We start from the raw sequence: 23,262 nt of genomic DNA, 5'->3' as shown, positions 1-23,262 counted from the left end.
ATTAAAGTATTTCAGGAAAGCAACACATACCTACTACAACCAGAGAATTTGACTTGTCAGAAATTCACAAAGATACCTGTTACTAATTATCATTTGAAATACATGGCAGAGGTTGTGAGCAACTTTTGAATTAAAAAAAATGCAAATGTTGCAAAATTATAGTTTCTCTTCCACTGACAAATAAATCCAGACTTGATAATTACAATTCTAATTCTATTTCACAAGACAACATTGCAGTAGAGCTGAGAGATTTTGTTAAGGAATATCACAGCTATAGAAAGGTGGGCTCTCACCACAGCACAACAATACACTGTGTGGAAAGTTGGGACCAGAACTATCAGGCCTCATTAGTGGATGATACTGGCATCCACTTACGTTAGTTGATTCACTTGTGTCATTTTCTCCTATTCAACCACTGTGGTTCAACACGTTTTAACTACTTAAAGGGGAATGCATCATTGTTGCCTTTCCCCAGTCTAACTGTTCACCACTTCCCAAAGCAATAGCTTCAATCATGCTTCATAAAATCTCCTGCGAGTACATTGTTGAAAACATAAATCAGCGAGCTGAGATTTTAGTATTTCTAAGGCTAGCCCAGGGATCACTGACTGGCAGCGTTTCCATGGCCCTATTTACAAAAGAATAAACAAAATGATGAGTTACAGTAGGTCCATTTTTTCAACAGCTCTCAGTGGTATATCTGGTACTTGCTGCTGCATCCCAATTAGAGAACAAAACACTAGTACACAGGAATCGGAGGAGGACATCTCTTCCTAAGCATCTCTGACTTCATTAGAACACAAAACACAGATGTATGCATGCTTCTTTCACAAAAGCTGGGTCCCTCTGATATGCATCCACACCTCTCAGACTGCCAAGCATTTTGCAATTGTACTAGATAACAATATTCTATCCAGTAAAGCTCTCCTTAAGCATTTCTTTGCAATGAATGCTGGCTCCCCTCAGGCATGTTTCAAGCTCAGAGCCTCTTCAACTACCTTGCAACTACCTCCAAATTACAAATTAGTTGAATTACAATTTCAAACTGTATATACCGACCAAAGCAACATGCTTGTATGTTCCGTTCTGATCTAGACATTTAAAAAATTCCTAGAATTCCCTGTGTCCCCAAATTCCAGCACACTTAATGTTGGTCATGATAAATTCAGACTATACAAATGTGACATTTTTTCTCCTCCAAACCACTCACGATGCAATCACAAATGTGCATAAACTTGCTTTCAGTTTTTCCCTTGCCCTTCTCCATCTATCTCCATCTATTTAATTGCAGTTGCATTGAGCTGCAATTGTCTAGCTCTTATTCTTAGTGTTCAGAGAGCCCAGTCTACATTATAAATAAAGAGTTAAGCACACTCCTTGGGTCTCTAAAAATTAAAGCAGTGTATCTGCAGGGCATAAGTCTAGGTTGATCTTCGCTGTAGAAGTGACTGAACCAACTGATGAAGCTAATATTAGCTCCAGATGAACGTATCTTCAATTTTGCTCAGACTGAAATATTGCACACCCTGTTGTTGTTCAGGGAAAATGAGCAGCATCTTACAAAGACGCTTTACAAGCTAGAGTGGAATCCAGCTTTTGCATCCTGATTTCTGCACCTAAAATCGGTATTTAATCGTGTTTCATCAGTCCCTAGCACTGTAGCTTTGGGGGGGAGTACAGCAGAGAAAGGAAGGCTTCCCATCCAAAATGTCAAGCCCTGCTGAAGAATGAGAGGACTCTGCCTGGAAGAACAGAAGCAGCATTTGGGGGCTTAACATGGAGTTCTACCACCCCCTGCTGGACGACACGAGCAACACGGAAGAGGATAACAAAATGTTCAAATTTCAATACGGGGGAATATTTTAACTTGCCTGGTAACCTATTATTTTTCCCAAGAACAAACAAAAAAGACTTTAATGTCATACTAATATTATAACACTATCTACGATTATATCCTTCACATAATTAGTGTCATATTTTGTAAACACTTGTACTAATGCATGCTTCAGCATTATATTTCTCAATTAAATGTCCAAACTTGTCTGGACAGTTGAAAATGCTTATATTTATTTTAAATATATTTTATGTGATTGTATACATCTGAAAAAAACCCAAGATACATTCCTGTGTACCTGTATACAGATCAACAGAAGAAGCTTCCACAAATTCTCTATCAGGTTGTTCTACCAGGCAATTAAAAATATATGTAGATATATATACATATATATATAAAGATAATAGCTCTCAACATTTCTCTAAACCACCCCCCCATCCCATACAGGTGTAATTACAATGTAAGGTTACAAAATACTTCGACCTCCCTGTATTAACAAGGGAATGGGGGTGGGGGGTCAAAATGAATGACTGCAACACATCCCTAGTTTTATCCATTTGCTTTCTTACACGCAATATCTATGGACCCTCTCTTAGTTTCCAACAAACACAAGCCATCGTTTCACTTCACAATCGGGGATTGGGGCTTGGGGAAGGGTGGTGGGGGGAAAGAGTCGCTAAGAATTGAATTTCTTGTACACACGGGTATTTTACAGGCGAGTTTAACGCTGATAGTTTTTTTTTTTTCTGTTTCTGTAAAACACAATCTTGCCTTTCCACTCGCAGCCTCAGATATTAAACTGCCAATGCACACACCAACACTCATCTATTTTTTTTTTTTAAGAACAGAGAAAACCCAAAGCCCAGCAAAAGAAACAGCTTGCCTAGATGCTCTAGTCAGTAGTACACATCTCCAATTCTAGATTTTCCCCTTTCCAACTGAAGGGTCTCCACAAACACAATTTCATTTTCACCTCACGAAAAAAGAACAAAATTAAGGAGCAACAACAACCGCGACCACGGTAACTTTAGTTCTATCATTTCATTCTTTCCCGTGCCCCCCTCCCCGCCCCCCGGCAGCACGCTCCGGGTTAGGTGGAAAGGGGGAGGGCAAGTGAATGCAATAAAGCGCCACACTCCTACCTTGCCCGCTACTGACGAGCAACCCGAGCAGGTAGAAGGAGAGGAGGAGGCTCATGTTCAGGACGTGACACTGGCGGACAGTTCCAAAGTTATTAAGTCCAGCCCTTGAGAGAGAGTCGGGGCGAAGCTTCGGCTCGTCGCGGCCGCCTCAGCCACAGCCGCTCCCGGGGTGCCCCGGCGCCCGCAGCCCGCGCGCTCCTCCTCGCAAAGTGACTGCAAGCTCCGCTCCGTGCCGCACTATATCCAGGCGGCGGCGGCGGCGGCGGCGGCACAGCCGGGCGGGGCGGCGCGCGCGGGAGGCGCCGGCGTATCCCTCCGCGCCGCACCGAGGCGCGCAGCCCCGGGATTCGTCCGCAGTGGAGCTCGAAGCGGCGGCTTCAGGGTCGGCGCTGAGGGGAGCCCGGCACGGGCGCCTTCGAGAACGCTGGCCCGCGCTCAGCCGGCCGGTCGTCTGCGCACGGATGGAAGCCGCTGGGCGGGCACAAGAGGGCGGTCGGAGTGCGACGGCAGCCGGGGGGTGGGCGGGGGCAGCGCCGAGCTGCCTCAGCACCGCGGGCCACTTGAGGGAAGAAGCTGAGCTGCCGTGGCGGCGGCTGTTGCTGCTGCTGCGGGCGGCCCGCCGGCCCCTGCTCTCCTCAGGCGCCCGGGCTCGGCGGCAGCGGGCCGTCCGCTGGATTTCCTATCCCTGGCTCTTCCAGGAGCGAGGCGGGGAGCGGTGGCGGGAGGGCGGGGAATGGGCGTCTGTGTCTCCCGCCTTCCCGCGGCGCAACCCTGAGGGGAACTGGCACCCAAGGGTGGCCGTCCCCCTGGCGCGCCGGCCACGCCGCTCCCACCGACACGCTGCCCGGGACACGCGGCTGTCCCCTGGGGATGCCCTGTCCGCTCCGGGGACCCAGCGGGGAGGCGAGGGCCGAGCAGAGGGTTTCTCAGCAAGCTGAGGCCGACGGCAAGCACCCTGAAGAGTCTGGGCCGGGACGGGGTCCGTCCCCAGCCGCGTCCTCGGGGCGATGTGTAGTCGTGCCCGGCTCAGCTAACCCCTGTGCTTGGTTGGCCAAGGGCCCCCGCGAGCCGCGCCGCCTGGGAGGTCCTGCGAGTAAAACCGCTGGGACCAGCAATGGGTCCTTTTGCACTTCAGTTCGGGTCCCTAGAGTCCCCCCGGCTTTATCCTTAAGTAGGGAGGTTAGGGAAATTGCAGGGGCCTTGAGTCCATCCAATTCCCCGAAGATTCATTCGGTTGCCTCCACGCATGCTTCCTTGCTTTTAGGGAGGGCTAGGTTTAGGAGCAGCTGCCAGAGGCATTGGACTGGGTAGTGTGTGTGTGCGCGCAACTTGTCCTCCCGGGTGGGACAATCCATGTGTCCCCCGGGGTAATGAGGAATTTGAGGAGATGCAGGGATAGGAAAAGCCCCCTCTGAACCTACGCTGATTTAGCAAGCACTGGCCCTCCCCCACTTCCTCATCCCTCTCCCACTGCTCGAACCTCACACCTTCCCATCCCACCCAAGCCAACAGGCAAAGACTTGGCTTTTACAGCAGACAGTAAACCTAGGAAGTTGTTTTGCCAAGCCCACCTCCCGCACCCTTCCCAGCTTCTGGGACGCGCCAAATGTGCTTCAGTAAGCTCACAGTACGCTTTTTTGCAGCAAAGAGTGAAAAGAACACATTTGTAGGCGTGAAAGACAAATGACTCGTGTATTTTTACCATTTCTTTATTTTCCTAGAGGACCCAGAAATGCGCGCGTGTACACACACACACCATCAGAGAAGATGGTTAAACGGATGCCGTCTGTGCCAGGTAACATCCGTACCAAGCCTGCACATTTCCAGCCTGCACACCAGGAGCGGCCACAGTGCCTATGACATTCACAGACACACACCCACAAACACGCACCTGTAACCAGGACCGACAATTGGATTCTTAACCTTTATTATTGCTTTGATCTCCAGCAAGGGGTCGAACCATGGAGAATTGAGTGGTAATCTGTGAGATGTTTGTGTCTTGAGACTGTATCTCAACTTCCCTGAGTATTGAGTGTGGGAGAAGCAAAGACAGAGATGAAGCAGAGAGAGACAGAGGCAGAATCAGTCCGTGAGTATGAAGGAAGTGAGTGAATAAACCGTTGGAACTCAGGAATCCACAAAGGTGACACAGCTATCGACCCTGCCCTCGTCAGTTTATCAGTAGTCTTGTTACAAGGGTGGACACATGTTCAGAATTCAATCCTATGAATCAGTTTGTAAAAAACAAAAAAAAAAAAAAAGAAAGAAAAAAAAAAGAGGCCTTAACAAAAGTGAGAAATGGTACTGTGACATACGAGAAGGAGATGGTTTCTGTATAACAGATTAAGAACTGCTTCAGGAGGATTTGAAGATAGAGGCGTGGGTAGGATGGAGGAGCTAAAGCAAAGCCTGGGGGTGTGAAAGCACACAGCATGTGTGGGCAACAGAGAGAAGTGGGATTTGGGGGAAAGATGTGAGAAACAAAGGTGGCAAGGATTTGGGGAAAGGTTTTAGCATCCTGATGTGCTAAGACTGCTATTTACGAAAGCCCAGACATACATGGATAAGTCAGGCACTGTCTCCCCATTCTGTGGGCTCCAGGATGGTTACATGTGGTGGGTCGGCAGAAAGATGTGTAACCACGGCTTTCATGGCTCTTTCCTATCGTTAACCTCGATTTATTTTACCATGAGGACTCCAAGAGCAGGGCATCACATACTCGAAGAAACTGGTCTCAACTGTTTCCTAGCCAAAAATCAATGTGCACCCCTCCCCAAGCTTTATCAGATGCATAATTCGTTTTCCTTTGCAGTGATACAGGAATATGTAGCCTGGCATTTTTCTTGGCTCCAAATTCTTCTTAATGGATTGACGGGTTAAGTACAACATGTGGACAAATAGCCTCTATTTGCTGTGGCTCTCCCCACTGCAGGGCTGCTTCCCCCCACGCACGGATCCATTCCTGCTATCAGATGTACGAACACTATGAATGTGCTAAGCCATGTGCACTGTGTAGGATATAAAAGGTACAAAAATGCATCCTCTATTCTTTGTGTTTCTCCTAATTTACATTCAAGACAATTTATCAACTTCTTTCTCTACCTGAGGAAATGCTTCAGAGACTCAGTTGGAGCTCTTGTTGTCTCCTTTATAAAAAATAAGAGCAAGTTGAACAGAACTCGGGAATGCATGAAAAGCTGAATAGTGCAAAATACCAATCAGACTGGATGCATGGTTAAATGAAAGCAGATAAATTTGATTTAAAAGAATCAATAAAATGAACATGAAGGAGTAGCAGAGCGATAGAAAACGGTAAGATGCATTATATATGGAAATTATCTTCTCAGAGATATTCTGCCTCATACGTCTCAAACCATTCTTGCAAAAACTTGCGTATAAGTCATCTGTACATATGGCTTGGATGTGACTGGTGTGCAATGGACAATATCTAAACAGTTCTGTTAGTTTTTATCTGATGTTCTGATGTTATTTTTGTTTACTCTCCTTTTTGACAGAATCCATGTGTGTTGAGAACACACTATTAGGAAATAGGACACTCTGTGTGTTCATTTATATTTTTAAAATGTCACAATCCATTATACCTATTCATTTACTTGTCTAGAAAATTGCATGTTTTGACTGTTTTATTACCACAAAGGAAGAAAAATATCTACTGTATGGATAGACAGATAGCCTGAAACCTCTACAAATAGATGGTTCTGCCATTACCTTCCTTGCTCCATTAGTGTGACTTTTTCTAATAATTGTCTCTTCTAAAATAATTTCTACTTTCTTGACACAACATTTTAGTTGTTTAAACACAGCTATTTGTGAGTACATGACAGTTGCTTCTTTAGTAATAGGATTTAGGTTTTAACACCTTCATTTGTAAATGTTCTACTTGTTTAACTTCAATTTAAAATTGAGAAATAGAAGACATAGATGTATGGTATCACAGCACCCTAATTGAGACGGATTCTTACATTTTTATTTCTTTCAAGCTACATAGGATCATATTCTTTCATGACTACTTCATGTTCCCTCTGGGCAAGTAACTGCTCACTTTGCTCTGAAACTATGCAATAACTACCTATAATTTGCCACTTGCCAGAATAATATTTTCTTAACTCCAAAGGGATATTATGTGTTTCTTCAACAAGGATATATCTTTGGCAAATACAACAATGGACAGAGCATAATCTGTCCTGTAAAACATTGCTGAATGATTGACAGAATTTCAATGCGATACTTAGCACAAAGATGGAAAAAGGTGTCAAGCAATGGCTAGCAATGAATTTAACTGATATGGCAGGTATCGTGATAGAAAATGCATGCTACCAAAATACCCATCACAGCAGTCAGAAGTACTAGTCTATAGGTATAATTGACCAAGGTGATGTCTACAATATCCCATGCTATTGATGGAAATGATTACACACCAGACAACAAATCCTCATTTCTGGCAACTTATCCTATGCAAGCATTGGTTTGATAGGTTTGATTGCTTAACACAACATGGTAAGTAATTGCATCTCTTTTTCTGGGCAATGAAGTTAGCAATTAAATTTTAAATCTTATTGCATGGAATTGTTTGGTTCTGCTCTCAATAGAGTTACACTTCTATGAAGTTTCAAGTTAGACAAGCACTTCGATCTGTAATAGACACAATTGTGACAGCTATCAGATTCCTACATATCCACAAATCAATATTGTTTTGCCTAATATTCCAGCCATGCATAGTTTTTGAATTCACATTCTGCATAAATGTGGATTATTTAATCAAAAACTCATGTTTTATATTTTATGAGATGATCTTCATTCATTTAAAATAAAATAATACCTTCATTCTCACTCAGTCTTTACAATAGGCCTCTATATTTAAAAAAAACACAGTTAAAACCTGCTAGTGAATTTGGCAGCTCTCTGAAAACCACGGAACTAAACATCTATGGATAAAATTGACCTAAATATATCTGGACTAGGCAAAAAGATCTAGATTGAAGAATAAAACTATGTCTGATTTTAAAAATATTAGTTTATTTTTATTATTCTCAAATTCCTTCATGATAGGTGTAAAAATTGGAAATGCTCATAACCTGTAACACAGACAGAGACTATCTTTTAGACATGTTATCAAATGTGAAATGGACAAATACAAAATTTAAAAATTATTTTAATGTTTTAAAGCATACCCTAAGATACATAACAATTTTCTTATACTATGGCATTAGGAATTTGTCAATGTTTTTGAAAGTAAGTAACAGCAGATGATCATCTTTAGGCAAATAGTTATGACCATATGATAGATTACATCCTTACACTACTAAAAATTAAATAAATTGGCAAACATGTAACTATTTATAGGGATCAAATCACATTGCCTAAATTATTTTCAAAACTGTATAGCTTACCCATTAATCAGCAAGTTGGGAATGCACTTCACTTCCATCTATAAAGACTTTACTGAGATATTCTATTTTGTGGCATCTTCCTTTAATCATCTTCATGTGAATTATCAGACTCTACATAGTTTTCATAATCATATTTTTCCAAGTTCTTAAGTTCTATACTTAAGAACATCTCTGTAATATTTTATGCTCTTTTACTCTATTTGGCTGCTGAATCCAGGAATACCCATGAGACTTATTAGACTAAGATACTGAAAAACTATGGATTATCAAATATTCTCAATTACTCCAGCTCACCATCATCAAATTTTCTGTTTAATTTCTATGCTGAACTCACACAAAGTCTTCATTTGGACTCCATTTACTACTCTGGAAACCTGCAAATGGCTGAGAAAGTCTGACATGCTGTGCATTTCAGATCTGGTAGCTGTAGATCATGCTAGCCCCATCTTTGCTCATTTGAGAGTCTTTTTGCTATGTTATAACAGGATTTCTGTGATTGGATTATTGTTCTGTATCATTTCAGTTGTAGCCTGAACATAGTCATCTTCCTTACGTTGTTAGAGCTCAAGCAGAGATGTTAAATAGGGCATACTAAAAACTTGAGAATAACAGAGACATAACAAAACATAACAGGAAAACTCAACTTTGAGTAATAAATAATTACTGTTTTTTTTGTTTTATTTTGTTTTGCTTTGTTTGTTTTTCTGAGACTACTGTGGACTTTTCTGTGTGGTCTCCATTGTAAATACAGGGCTTGAATCTGCCAGGATACTCTATGCTTGATGAAGACTTCCTGAAGTTGGATGTAAAGTTTCAACAATCTTCTGCTATGAACATGAAAGTGAGTACCATATCTCAAGGAAGCATAAACATTAAGTCTTATAGTCTTCGCAGAAAAGTGATTAATGATCCCATTGTCTGACTTTCCCTAGAGAAAAATGGATGTAGGAACAAGTGAACGAATCCAATACCTCCCCAATCAATAAGCTAGTCTGCTAACTATCACCATGTGCTCATAGGTTTTGGATGCAAATGGCACACATAAGTATATCTGCCTTGTTTAAGTCTGACTCAAAGCCTGAATCTGCTCTGTAAGAAACAGTACAAAACCTCAAAACAATTTTAGGATGTGAAGTAGTCAACTCACATAACTGTTTCCACATCTGAAAATATTAAATTTGAATTTTTCTTAGACTGGTTATTTCCATCAACATCAGTTGCCAGATAAAATCTCTTTAAGGGACTAAAGGGATTACTTCATAGGGCCAGGAGTATGTGAGCACCAACTCTGAGTTTAAAAAGACTTTTTGTAACCTCCAAAAATCAGTGTTTCTACAGGAAGCAGTTGGTCATGTTGAAGAGAATTTCCTGGTTGAGAAGGAGGATGGTGCTTCCCACATCTTGTGAGGAGACTAAAGAAAGTATTCAGCTGCCTTCATATGCACAGGAGGTAATCCCCCATTTCACAGTGTCAGACTGAGGAACCTTATCATAGCTTGTCTTAGGCTTAGTCTTAGTCCAACCTCCTTGACCTCTGAAAAAGAAGAAATTTGTATTAATTTGTAACACATAGCTTTCTTCATTTGCTTCTCAGATATAATTTTAATAATTCAGAGAAATATTTATCCCTAACTAGAGATATGAGTTTATTCCTTGTGGTTCAAAATATCATTAATTGTATGGAGACTTACTATTCTAAAGTTTATTTCCTGTATTTAAATATTATGTTGGAACTTGAAGAGGGTAAAAGTGGATTAGGAGACACCCCAGGTCCTTACATAAAGTTTTTCTTTACATATGAGCAGACTGTGAGATGTGTCTGCCTATTCCTGAAGACCTGACTGCCAGAGGCTCGAGAAGGGTGTGTAGAGTGGTGGTAAAGAGAAAGGAAATGGACCACTACAATTTCAGGATCATAATGGACAATACAAGGAAACTGTCCCCTTTATATGTACAGAAGTAGTCACAAACTCTTGCACAGACTTTTTTTTTTTAATTTTATTGTTGTTTACATTGTGGTGCAGTTTTATAGGTGCTGGGGATTCCACCCTCCCCTCCCATACCCCTCCCCCCATGGTGGAGTCCTCCACCTTGTTGCATAACCATAGTTCAAGTTCAGTTGAGATTCATTCCTTGCAAACACATGCCTAGCATAAAGTTCAGCGTCTTATTGTCCAGATAAGTTCAGTGGCCTCTTGGGGAGACCTTCTCTGGTCTGAAGGTAGGGCTAACAGAGTAAAGATCCGGTCAGTTAAAAGCCCCAACCAGACCTCAGTATCAATATACAACATTATGGAATTAATTGAATGACATAGTATTGGGTAAACAATATGTTAAAAATAATGGGTATTGGGTAAACAATATGTTAAAAATAATGCAAGTTCCGTTCTTCGAAACATCTGGGTTGAGACAGTATCAATGACAGGTTCAAAAAATAACAAACAACCAAACAAAAAATTACAGGTTAAATCAAGGCAAACATGTGGTATCTAACCTTTTGGGATTCACTCATTTCCCTTAGCATTATAGTTTCCAGTTGGGCCCATTTAGCCACAAAGAACTGCATTTGGTTTTTTTTAATAGCTGAGTAGTATTCCATGGAGTAGATGAACCAAAGCTTTCTTATCCAATCTTCTGCTGATGGGCATTTTGGTTGCTTCCATGTTTTTGCAATTACTGATTGTGCTGCAATGAACATAGGGATGCATGTTGGTTTGTCGTAAAACAGGTGGTTTGGATATATTCCTAGGAGTGCTATTGCTGGGTCATATGGTATGCAGATTTTGAGTTGTTTGAGTGTTCTCCAGACTGATTTCCATAAAGGCTGTACCAATTTGCAGCTCCACCAGCATTGGAGTAGGGTTCCCTTTTCCCCGCATCCTCGCCAGCAAGCGTCGTTGGTGTTCTTGTTTATGTGGGCCAATCTAACTGGTGTTAGGTGGTACCTCATCGATGTTTTAATTTGGATTTCCATTATTGCCAGGGAGCTGGAACATTTTTTCATATGTTTGTTTGCCATTTGGACTTGTTCCTTTGTGAAATGTTTGCCCATTTCCCGTGCCCATTTCTTGAGTGGCTTGTTTGTTTTGGTTTTTTGGTTGTTTTGAAGTTCTTTGTATATCCTGGAAATTAGCCCCCTATCGCCTATATCGTGTTGCACAGACTTTTTAAGTCATGGTCAAGTTGGTGGGTACCTCTGAGGATAATTCTGCCTTATGTTTCACCTTGAGGCAGGATATTATCCATCCTGATCCTGAGATCAATAAGTTTTCAATATCAATCAGTAATATCAATCAGTATATCAATCAGTAACACATTCCTACTACAATCCTCATTCTACAACTTAATCTTAAATCAGTTAAGCGAGGAAATGCATCACAGAAGGAAGGACCTAAAGATCAAAGAAAAAAACCCTAAACATAGATTCCCACTACACCCATGCACTTAACATCCTACATTAGCATAAGGTCAATGGGGGCAGCCAAGACAGCAATGAGTTGCAAAAGGCCCTTTTGCCAAGATGTTTCAGCAGCATCAACTTCCAAGCTCACATTGATAGTAAAAAACAACTCCTCAATGACAAACAACAATGCCTAAATAGATTACAGAATTCTCAGTGGGGTGTTCCCCTGTCCACGCAAAGGGAGGTGGAACTGCCTTGAGGTGGTGGCAGAGACATCCACGGGGCCTTGCCTTGCAGCCGGAAGTTCTCCTCCTCCTGGCCTTGCCTACAGAGGAACAGCTCCTCACACCTTCTAGTGGAGGCATACCCACTGCACAGATCCCGGCACCTGACACTGTTTGTCAATTTCTTTGAAAGGAATATTGGGAATCAGTGCTTTAGTATAGTATGTAATGTAGGTGTCGGTTGCTCCGCTTTGGATCCAGCTTTCTGCTAATGTGCGAGGAAAAGCAGCCAGGCAAGATCCAACTGCTTGCACCCCTGCTCGCTTTGGGAGAGACCTGGGGCAGCTCCCGGCTCCCGACCTGCCTAGCTCTGGCTGTTATAACCCTTTGGGGAATGAGCCTATGGATGAAGTTTCTGTTTCTCATTCTCTCTCTCTTGCTAACTCTGCTTTTTAACTAACTAACTAACTAACTAAATAATAAATAAATAAATAAATCATGTTAAAGAACCCCTCCACAAATTAAATAAATATTTGGCAATAGCACTTTGGATCAGAATTGGGGTGGAAGAAAGAGTCCAATAATTAACTAGCTTTAAACTATCTTACATTATGGTACAGTGGATTACATTGCTGTGTGGGATGCTGCTATCCCATATTAGTGCTGATTTGAATCCTAGCTGTTCCACCTCCAATCCAGCTTCCTGATAAAGCACCTGCGAAAAGAGCCAAATGTGGCCAGAATGCTCACCTGCCTGCTATCCACATGGGAAACCCGAATAGTTCAGAAAATATATATGAATGCACCCTCATTTCCTTATTAAAATTAGCTCTCCAACGCAGTTCTTCAAAGAAAGAATAACTGCTTTACAAGTCAGTTCAGAAACTTAGAAATTATTTTAAAAATCTCCCAAAATGGCTGTCTAAAAATGTTAAGAATGAAACCTAATTTATTAAATGGTTTTATGTTGATATTGCTAAAGCATTTTGTTGTAGGGCCTTTGACCCCAAATATGGCAGCAACCTCAAGTCTTCTCATGCAGGAAAGAATTTTCATGTGGACACAGTTTAGTTTTACAGCAAGATTTATTAGAAAAGCTGAGAAAGGAGGTTCCTGTCCTAGTGACAGAAGGGGGCTTTGAGACAGAGAAGACCTGTACCTCCTGCCATATAGGAGGTGGAAAAGAAAGACCTGTATGAATGGTAGGGAAAGCAGTTTTTAACGGTTCACCTCAAAGATGTATCTCCATAAACAAAAGAGAATTCCTGGTTTCCATTGTACCTGGCCTAGGATAAAAGGCCCAGAAAGGTGTCACCGACCAAGTTCTTCGGTCCCTTTCTAATGATAAAGTGACAAGTCTGAGGCCCTCCCCCTTGGCAATAGCCAGAGACAGAACTCAGAGACAGAACTGGGTTGAACTGGGGTGACACTTCAGGTGGGGAATTGGTATGTTAATGTCACACTTGTCTCTTGGGGAAGCATGTTCTTGATATGTTAAAATATGCACTTGTCTTGGGAGAGATGTGCTCTGGTGAATCCAAGACATGGTGGGAGGATTTTTTTTTTTTTTTAAGGAAACACTTTTACATTTGAGAAAAAAATGATGACTTGGGGACCCAGAACACCCTAACTGCCTACTACCCAGTCTAACTCCTCTCTCAATTTCATCAATTCAGTTTACCTTCACTAGTAAATGACTCTGGAAATAGCAAATGCATAAGTAACAACATAAAACAAACAAACAAACAAAAAAGCCATTCAGTTGGTTTCCAGAAGGGTTTCAATGCATGCCTGTAGATAAAGTCATGAAGAAATCACTTATTGTGCTCCTTTCTGTATCTCTAGTTCCTACAACAGTGTCAGAATGATAACAATTCCGCAAAAATTAAAAGTGCTGAAAATTAAGTAAAATTAAAGTACTGAAATTAAGTAAAATTAATCAAACAGAAAGATGATGTGAAATTTTCTGTTTATCTCACTGTTCCATTACTTGAAAGCAATGTTCAGGAAAAACACAGAATTAGAAGTACATTTTTGTTACCAGAAATGCCGGGTGGGTTCTTTCTTCAGCTTAGTATAGAAATAAAAAGCTTGGAATCTGTTGCAGACAGAAAAGTTTATTTGAGAAAGGACCAGGTGAGCAAGGAAGGGAGAGGGAAGGAGAAGCACCTTCCTGAGAGAAAGCCAGGAGGTTCGGTGCTTTGAAAGAGGAGGGAGAGAGAGGCACAAAAGGTTTGAGGAAGGGTCTTGGGATTTTAAGCATTCTCTGACTCCTCCTTGTTGGGCGGGGAACCTACATTGGTGGTCTCCTAATCAGTTAGGAAATGGGTGAGAAATGCTGGTGCTGCCCTCCTGAATGTATGGCCAAGACCTCAGCAGGCATGGATGGTCTCAATTTTAATTTTTTCAGAGGGGTGAACATTTGCCAAGATTTTTAAGAGGCCACTTTGGATGCCTACATCTCAGAAAAGTACCAAACTTTGCATCCTGGCTCTACTACATATTCCAAAAGCATGCAGCTTAGCCTCCTGGAAACCAGCAAGTGATCGTTATAATACTTGTATTTTGAATCCTCTCCTCTGGACTGTAGAAAGCATCTGGGGAGATTCTCTTTACATATGCTTTTCAACTCAATTGAATCCACTTTACAAAATATTTTAGGTAAGTATTAGTCTACAAAAGTGAATATTTAAACATTCCTATGCCATTCAATGATAAGAGTCCTTTTACAATATGCTTAATACTTTGTCACTCATCCTGACGCACTGCCAACCAAGTCACATTGTCATATCAGTTTCTTTGCTTTAAATATGCCCCCTACCTGTCGGTCTTAATACATCTGATCTGCTACAAGAACCATAACTTAAGTAACGCTGAACAATAAAATTTCATTTCTCTCAGGATTGGAATTCGGTATAAGGCAAAAGCAAATTCTTTGTCACGGGAGACCTTTGTTCTAGCCGACGGCAGGACTTCCTTGCTGTTCTTGTTCTTGGAGATGATGAAAGCTCAAGACAGCTGTCCAGAATGTTACCCTCAAGATCTAATCACCACTCCAAGGCTACACCTCTTAATTTGGTAATTACGTCTCTGTATATGACTCTGGTGGAGAGATAAGCATTCAGATGATAGCATTAGTTTAAATTTAATGGGGTGGGACCCTGCACCGTGGCCTTAGCAGCTAAAGTCCTTGCCTTGATGCTCCCGGAACCCGTATGGGTGCAGTTCTAATCCTAGCAACTCAGCTTCCCATCCAGCTCCCTGCTTGTGGCCTGGGGAGGCAATTGGGAACTTCCAAAAGAATTGGGACTCTGCACCTGCGAGTGGGAGACCTGGAGGAAGTTGCTGGCTCCTGGCTTCAGATGAGTGCAGCACTGGCCATTGCAGTCGGTTGGGGAGTGAATCATCGGGTGGAAGATTTTCCTCTCTGTCTCTCCCTCTGTCTGTATATCTGACTTTGCAATAAATAAATAAATAAATAAATCTTGAAAATATACATATGTAAATAACAAAGTAAAAAATAATTAATGGGATGTTCCTGGGATCCTCAGAACTGACAGTGCAATTTCTCCAGAATCACCTAGAATCTTATTTTTTGTCTGATTTCTCTAATCCGTTTTGGTTCCACAGGCTACCCATTGCCTTTTAGTTCTTCACATTACAGGCCAATTGTCCACTGTTTTCCACTTAACTTTCTTACTATTTTAAATCATATTTTCTTGTATTTCCTAAGGTCCGCATTGTTGTGGAGAGCAGTAGAGATCTCTCCAGACACAAGTGTAAACTGTTTGATGACCAAGCTTGGAACAGCAGCTCCTGCTACAATCCAAGAGTTGTTGAACTGCCTGGCTAAAGTCAGCAGTTTTTAAGCTCTCAAAAACTGAGACCAGTTAACTAACTTCTTTCCAACTGCCTTACTTCCTGCCAATAGACCTTACCCCTTTCATTCCAATAAGCCCAACTACCTACTCACTCAGCTGACTCCTCACATCCATTTGTGTGGAAGGAGGCAAGAGGGGCAGGGTTTGGAGTCACTGGAGCCCAAAGTTTCAGTGCAATCATTTATCCTATCAAACCTGCCCACTTCTATGGGATGCTATCACCTGGCTGCACCATGTCACATTCCCCCCTGGTGTTTTTTTTTTTAAGATTAATTTTATTTTTATTACAAAGTCAGATATACAGAGAGGAGGAGAGATAGAGAGGAAGATCTTCCATCCCAGTGCTGTGCCAATCCTGAGCCGATCCTGAGCCAGGAGCCAGGAACCTCCTTCAGGTCTCCCACACGGGTGCAGGATCCCAAAGCATTGGGCCATCCTCAACTGTTTTCCCAGGCCACAAGCAGGGAGCTGGATGGGAAGTAGAGATGCCGGGATTAAAACCAGCGCCCATATGGAATCCCTGTGCGTTCAAGGTGAGGACTTTAGCCACTAGGCCACGCCACCGCCCCCTCCTCCCTCCCCCAGTGTTTTAAAACTTGAGTCAAATTATTGACCTAGTCTCATATCCAGGGCCACCCTGTCTGGTTGGTAGAATCTACTATTTGTCTCGATTTCCACATACTAAGGAGGTTTAGGACTCAGGCCCAGCCAGTAATTTCCACAAGGGGTTTAGAAGTTTCTTGAGGGGCCCAATGGGGATTAGGGAGGATTTTACCGGCTTTCGTTGAATCATAAACCTCACTTCGGGTTCTCTCCCAGATGTATACAATCTTATTCCCCATGTTTTCACAGACACCACGTTGACCTAATACACTCTGAATAGACAGACCATAAATTATCCTGAAACACTGGCTGGGTCCTGATCTTAATATGTATATTCTGGAGCCCCCAGTCATGCAAGGTAGTAGCAACAAGACAGAGAACAAGAGAGCATCATGTTTAAGGGACCTCCAGTGTGTTGAGCAGTACATTTTTCCTCCTGTTCAATTGTGGCCTTATTTAGGAGGGAGGGTGAATCCAGGGGTTGATTTCTGCCACCTTCACAGTGTTAGGGGTGTACAGGATCACCATGAAATTCTTTCCCAGTGAGATTCTAGGGTCTGTGAATGGTGCCTCTTAATGTGATCTGAGAAGTCTCAGTTTGGGTAGGAAACATCTTGACCCAACCAGAGAAGGTATCCTTAGGGGCCAACAAATACCTATAACACTTCTTCTGTCCAGGCTGAATTTCAGTATAGTTCACCTGCCAGTGTTCCACAGGAGCATCTACTTGGTACCTGGTTCCAGGTTCAAGTCAGTGGGTGCTATTGCATTGATCTAGGCATGTATGTGGCAGTGATTTACCATGTTTTTAGTATTTTGGTCCAGATTGGGAATGAGGAAATGTGGTCTGTGGATTTCTGCAGTTTTGTTGTGACCACATAAATGCTCTGATGTAATTGTCAAACCAAGGTGTCCCCCAAGGCTCTAGGTAACAGTTTTCTCCCATCAGGAAGGGTCCACCAGCCTGTCAGGTCCTGAGGTGCCTGTTGATATTTCATCTGCCTTTGGTCTACTTCAGCGTAATCTGATCTGTCAGGCAAGACTGGTTTAGGGAAGGCTGTGATCAGTACTTTGGGAGGCCCCACTGTTTCTTGGGACGTCTTCCTAGCTGCTCTGTTAGCACACTGGTTACTGTTAGTCTGGGATGACTTATTCCTTCGGTGGCCTCTGCAGTGAATAATGGCTACCTCCTTAGGGAGCCTATCACAATTCTAAGATCTTATGAGTATTCTTGATAGTTTCACCTTCTAAAGTTAACCCCATGCACATGAACAGTGTTTATGTTTGTTATTTTGTCCTTGGATAGTCTTAGAGCCTGCATAAGGATCATTTGTTTGGCTCTTTGAGTTGATGGTCCCTGAGGAAAGGCCTGAGCCCAGATTATATTCTGGTCGTTTGCCACTTTGCTTCTGTGTGTCTGACCATTTTCCATGAAGCCGCTCCCATCAGTAGAGAACAAAGACCATTTCTGGATCTTGCAATGGGATGTTGGTTAGAACTGGCTGGTAACCCTGAAGGAAGGTTGTTAACTCCAAGCACTCATGGATTGGTTCCTCAGCATCATCACCTGATAAGAAAGTCACAGGATTGAGGCAATTTGTTTTACAAAAACGGATGTGCAGCTGGTCTATCAAGCGTGCTTTGATATTGAGTCACCTGGGCATTAGACACCCATCAATATGGAATGCTCCACTGTAGGTATACCTGTGGTGACTAAATCTTGCCCAGGGCTGATTTATCTGATTTCTTCACGAGAACTGCAGTTCTCAGGTCATAATCGCCCTGGCCAGCCTGAGGACACCAGGTGCAGATGCTTTGATAGCTAGGTCACTGAGTTCTTCCATGGCTGGAGTCTGCATGAGCACTCCCTTAATAGCACTCTTGGCCTAATGCATAAAACAGCTGCAAAGTTGTGGTGATGTTCAGAAGTTGCAAGACCAGAACTGAGGCTACAGCTACTTTTAGGGAGTGAAAGGCTTCCTGCTCTCTGTCAGTCCAGTCCAACTACAGGAGGAGCCCAGCTTTACTCTCATTCAGGGTTTTACTAATTTGGCCAAGTCAGGAATCCACAGTCTACTGTAACAAACCTCTGCTGCATCCCCCTCACTTTCATAGTTACCAAGGGCTCTTGGCAACTCAAGGGAGTGGAGCTCTGGAAGCATCAGTTCATTTCTCCAGCAAGGTTCAAAATTTATGTTGACTTTCCAGGTTTTTTCTTTGGGCACAGATTTTTCTACTACTCTTCTTTCTTACAGTAGGCCTCTGCCCCTTCTTTCATTCACTAGTTACCTATGTGACCCTTGTTCTCTTAATGCTAGGATCTTTATAAGATTTTTGGATCTGTTATTAAACTCCTGCTGAGCCACAACCATTAATTCACACAAATTATTACCTTTGAATCCTTCCAGTTTCTTTAACTCCTGAGAGGCAAAAGTGTTATTAACAGCTCCCCTATTGTGTCAGGATCTATAGAAGCAAAGGTCTTATAGGCCTCCATTAACTACTCCAAGAACACAGCAAGAAACTTTTTGGCTATCTCATGACTACCTGGAGACTCTGTAAAAGAAACCAGTAATAGGTGATTAACAAATCCTTTCCAACTTGGGAGCTTAGATCCCACTCAGAATGCTCAGTAGGAAACTGACGGCTAATGAGATGCAGGTTGTCCTCAACTCAACCCCCATCAGGCCAACCAAACCTTTTTGTTCCCTGCACCTGATGCAATCTCATTCATCTGAGAAGAAAAGGACCCGTAAGTGCTGCTGACAGTCTTCTCAAGTATGTTGGTAGGTATGCAAGATAGTTTCAAGGAGAGAAATCAGAGCCTGAATCTTCTCAGAAAATGAAGGGTTTTGAGTTTTTCAATTTTGCAGGTCAGGAGAAGGGGACATAAACCATGAATGGCAAGGCTCCTGGGAATTTGTAAGCAGTGGGCTGGTGGAGGGGAAGAAGAGCAGGGGTCCAACTAAAGGAGGCCTTGTTGGTGCTTCTGATGGGACTATTTGACCTGGAGGGGGGAACTCCGTTATATGAGGAACTGGAATGGTTGTAGGGAAGGCTTAGTGGTCATCAGGAATTCCCTGGGAGTTGTATGTAGGGGCAAGTCCTCCTTTCCAGCTGTGAATCCACAAGGACATCAGGAGTCTTCCATTGAATCGGGTGGACTGCAAGGATGTAGGTGCCACACTGGAGGGAATAAGTTTGGAACCAAAGAGTTTGGCTCTCCAGTAACTGGACCCAGATATCAATGTAAGCAAATGGTTGAGATATCCAAGATCATGAGTCATGACACACCTGACAAGCCAAAGAGTATGAAGGTCAAATGTCCCTTAGTCCTCCCATCTGGCATTAAATTTGCATCAAACCAATTCACGTAGGTAATGGAGTGTGTTTCAGTGAGGATTCTTCCATAAATACTTATTAAAATCAAAGGTTTTCTCAAAATGCTGTAACACAACTGAAAGGAATTTCTTTTCACTTTGTCCTATGTTCAGACAGAACAGAACTCAGAAAAAAGACAAATTGAAGCTTAGAACAAAAAAAAAAAAAGGAATCTCACAGACACCAGCAGCAACCGCACTCACACAATGCAGAACCAGATTTACTAGAGGCATGATGTCTTGCAGGGATCCAGATTCAAGAAGTTGTGTGGGCCTAGAGCGGTAGCCTAACAGCTAAACTCCTCTCCCTGAATGTGCTGGGATTCTATATGGGCTAAGCCCAGCAGCGCCCTGCTTCCCATCCAGCTCCCTGCTTGTGGCCTGGGAAAGCAGGTCGAGGAAAGTCCAAAGCCTTGGGACCCTGCACCCGTGCAGGAGATCTGGAAGAATTTCTTGGCTTCGGACTTCAGATGGGTGTGGCTCTGGCCATTGCGATCACTTGGGAGTGAATCATTGGATGGAAGATCTTCCATCTTTCCTTCTCTCTGTATATCTGCCTTTGCAATAAAAATAAAATAAAATCTTAGAAAAAAAAAGTTGTGCCTTTTTAGAGTCCCAGATGAGTACTTGAACAGAAACAGATGTTGAGAAAACCTATTTGTGGGTAAGCTAACCTGTGATCATTCATCCAGGGAACTCCTCCAAAAGGTCACTATGCACACCATGAGCCAGAAATCAGAACTAGCTGTTGGGGCCATGTTAAGTCTTCATCATGGCCTCCTCAGACTGATGACCCAGGTTACGGCTCAGGGGGTAATCACTGCCTTCTGATAGAAGACCTTTATTCTCTGTAGCCTCTAGAATGTTGTGGAATGCATGAGAGAGATTATGCCATACAAAGTGTCATCTTTATTGACCAAGCTTGGCAGCAATTGCTCCTGCTACAATCTAAGAGCTGCTGAACTGCCGGCTGAAGTCAGAGGTTTTTAAGCTATTAAATTGAATTAACTGCCCCCAACTGCCTAAATTCCTGACAATGGGCCTGATCCCTTGTGTTGCAATGTGCCTAACTGCCTACTCATCCAGCTGACTCCTCATAGCAATTTTTACAGAAAGAATGGCAGGATATGGAGTCACTGGAGCCCAAAGTTTCCATGCAGTTAAAACATTCAATTATCCTAGCAAGCCTGTTCACTGCTATGGTGCTATCATCTGCTGCACTCCATCACAACACCTTTTCTAACATATCAACTGACCTCCGCATGGATCCTTCACTAGTTTAAGGCTCATTGGTCCCTTTGATGCCACAGAGGTTTCTAATTTAGCACTAAGGAATAGCAATCATCACCAGCCACCAAGTTGGTTTAACACAACAATACCCTTACTTACTCTATGGCACTTGGAATAGAAGGTTAGAGTCATTCTGAACTAATCCAAAACTTTATTTCATTCTCAGAAATAAAGCAACATTGTCTTAAAACACTAGAGGGTTCATTCTTTAATTTATCCTGGAATAAAGCAGGTATAATTAAGAATTCCCTGATACTGAGAACCTTGATGTGTTGATTCTAATATTTCTTGCAGAATGAACAGGAAAATGCTTTACGGAGGCACTAGGAATGTGGGAACTTCACTGAAGTTTGAATATACAATTTTACAGCTGCCCTTATTAAAAGAATGATTATACCTAATGCACCTTGAAATTAGCAAATGGTAACAATAAAGAGTGATGGTATAACTTCAAAATTCATTGTTCATACAAGAGAAAATCAATGTTCAGAAAATTTGACCTTTTTCAAACTGTAAGTGCTTTCTCAAGACAGCACTTTGATAACTTCTATATAATGCAAAATTAAGTTCATTCAACATTAGACAAGCTATAGTGTTGCCCAATTCAGACTCCCTGGCTTTACTCAATGTGCTTGAAAATGTAATTAGGAACATATGTATGAAAATACACTTCCTCTTGGAAATTAAAAATCATAATGCTGTTTATAACTCCCTCATTTTGGATTTCCCTTTACTGAGAAGTTTAAATGTCATTGTAATTTGTATTCTGGCATCATTTAGTTAGAGGCATTGTAAGAAAGATTTGAGATAAAATGTGAGTCTGCATCTCTAACATTACAAATAAGAAATAAATAAAAAAATTAAATTAGTTATCCAGAATCATATAGTTTCAATAGGAAAACCATATCCTTGCATCCAGAGTAATTATTTTTCAGCTACAGTTTTTAAAAATGGAAAATTGCAGGATCGATATCTTAACCAGCATATAACATAATTCTACAATTTGTTTCTTAAATGAAATGTGAGAGTATTGCCTGGCAAGACATTTTTTAAAAGTTAAACTCTAATAATTTGAGAAAGGCAGTTTTATTTATTGTTGAATCTGATGTCATTATTATATATTAATAGATTCCTATCTTTTAAATTCTGATTTCATCTCTAATTACCAGATTGAGAGTAGCTACCAATGCCAAAAGCTGTTCTGAAATTGTAAAACTGAGCCAAATCATCACATTTGGACAATTTATTGGCTGAGTACTGCAAAAAACTAGTTTATATTTTTTCCAAAGGTGTTTAATGAACAAATGGATGGACAGTAAAATGCAAGTATTTGCCTGTAACCAATTTTTATTTTAACAAAAGATTAAGAGTTATGATCAACTTAATTAGGTATTTCAGAAAGCATTATACTCTGCATTTTTTAGAATATGACCTTTTTTGTTTTCTTTGTAAAATATAGAATTGTTGTGATTATACATATTCAATCAAAGGAAAATTAATTAAAATAATTTATTTTATTTGAAAAACAGGGAGAAAGTGAGAGCAAGAACAAGAGTAAGAGTTTGGGGTAGGGAGGAGGGCGAAGTCTCTGGGGGAAAAAGAATCTTCCAGATGCTATTTTGCTCTGTTAAATTACCTTACAACCAAGGTTGGACCAATCCTAAGACAGGAGTCTAAAACACAATCCATTACAATGGCTAAACTCTTATTATAAATTTATCATAGAATGAGGAAAAATGACATGGACTAAAATATAATTATGCAAGGAAAGCATCTATTAAATATCTCTTTAAAAAAGATTATTTGGGGCCTGGCGGCAGGATTCCTTGCCCTGCAGGTGCCTGGATCCCATGTGGGCACAGATTCCTGTTCCAATTGCTCCATTTCCCCTCCATCTCCCTGCTTCTAGCCTGGGGAAGCAGTGCAGGATGGCCGTGAACCTTTGGGTTCTGTGTCCATGTGGGAGATCAGGAGGAAGCTCCTGGCTCCTGGGTTGGGATTGGCTCAGCTCTGGCCATTGTGGCCCCATAGGGAGTGAAACACTGGTTTGAGGATTTTTACTCTCTTTCTCTCCTCCTCTGCATATCTGACATT

The 23,262-nt window shown here is 41.9% G+C and overlaps 1 protein-coding gene across 2 annotated transcripts in view; it reads right to left on the bottom strand.

Annotated features, from left to right (window-relative positions):
- The window catches only part of NCAM2 (neural cell adhesion molecule 2), a 459,908-nt gene extending 456,661 nt beyond the window's left edge, over positions 1 to 3,247 (bottom strand). The window contains exon 1 of one of the 2 annotated variants that reach the window (XM_040980862.1): positions 2,977 to 3,247. In XM_040980862.1, the coding sequence (XP_040836796.1) occupies positions 2,977 to 3,031 (55 nt within the window). In that variant the 5' untranslated portion in view covers positions 3,032 to 3,247. The remainder of the gene's footprint in view (positions 1 to 2,976) is intronic. The other variant, XM_040980863.1, reaches the window with a different exon arrangement.
- Positions 3,248 to 23,262: the final 20,015 nt, after the last annotated feature.

The sequence above is a fragment of the Ochotona curzoniae genome, unplaced genomic scaffold (assembly GCF_017591425.1).
Source record: "Ochotona curzoniae isolate NIBS_2020 unplaced genomic scaffold, NIBS_Ocur_1.0 contig_3498, whole genome shotgun sequence".
NCBI classification, from domain to species: Eukaryota; Metazoa; Chordata; class Mammalia; order Lagomorpha; family Ochotonidae; genus Ochotona; species Ochotona curzoniae.
Note: the sequence above shows the minus strand (reverse complement) of the source record. Positions and strands in the feature narration are given on the sequence as shown.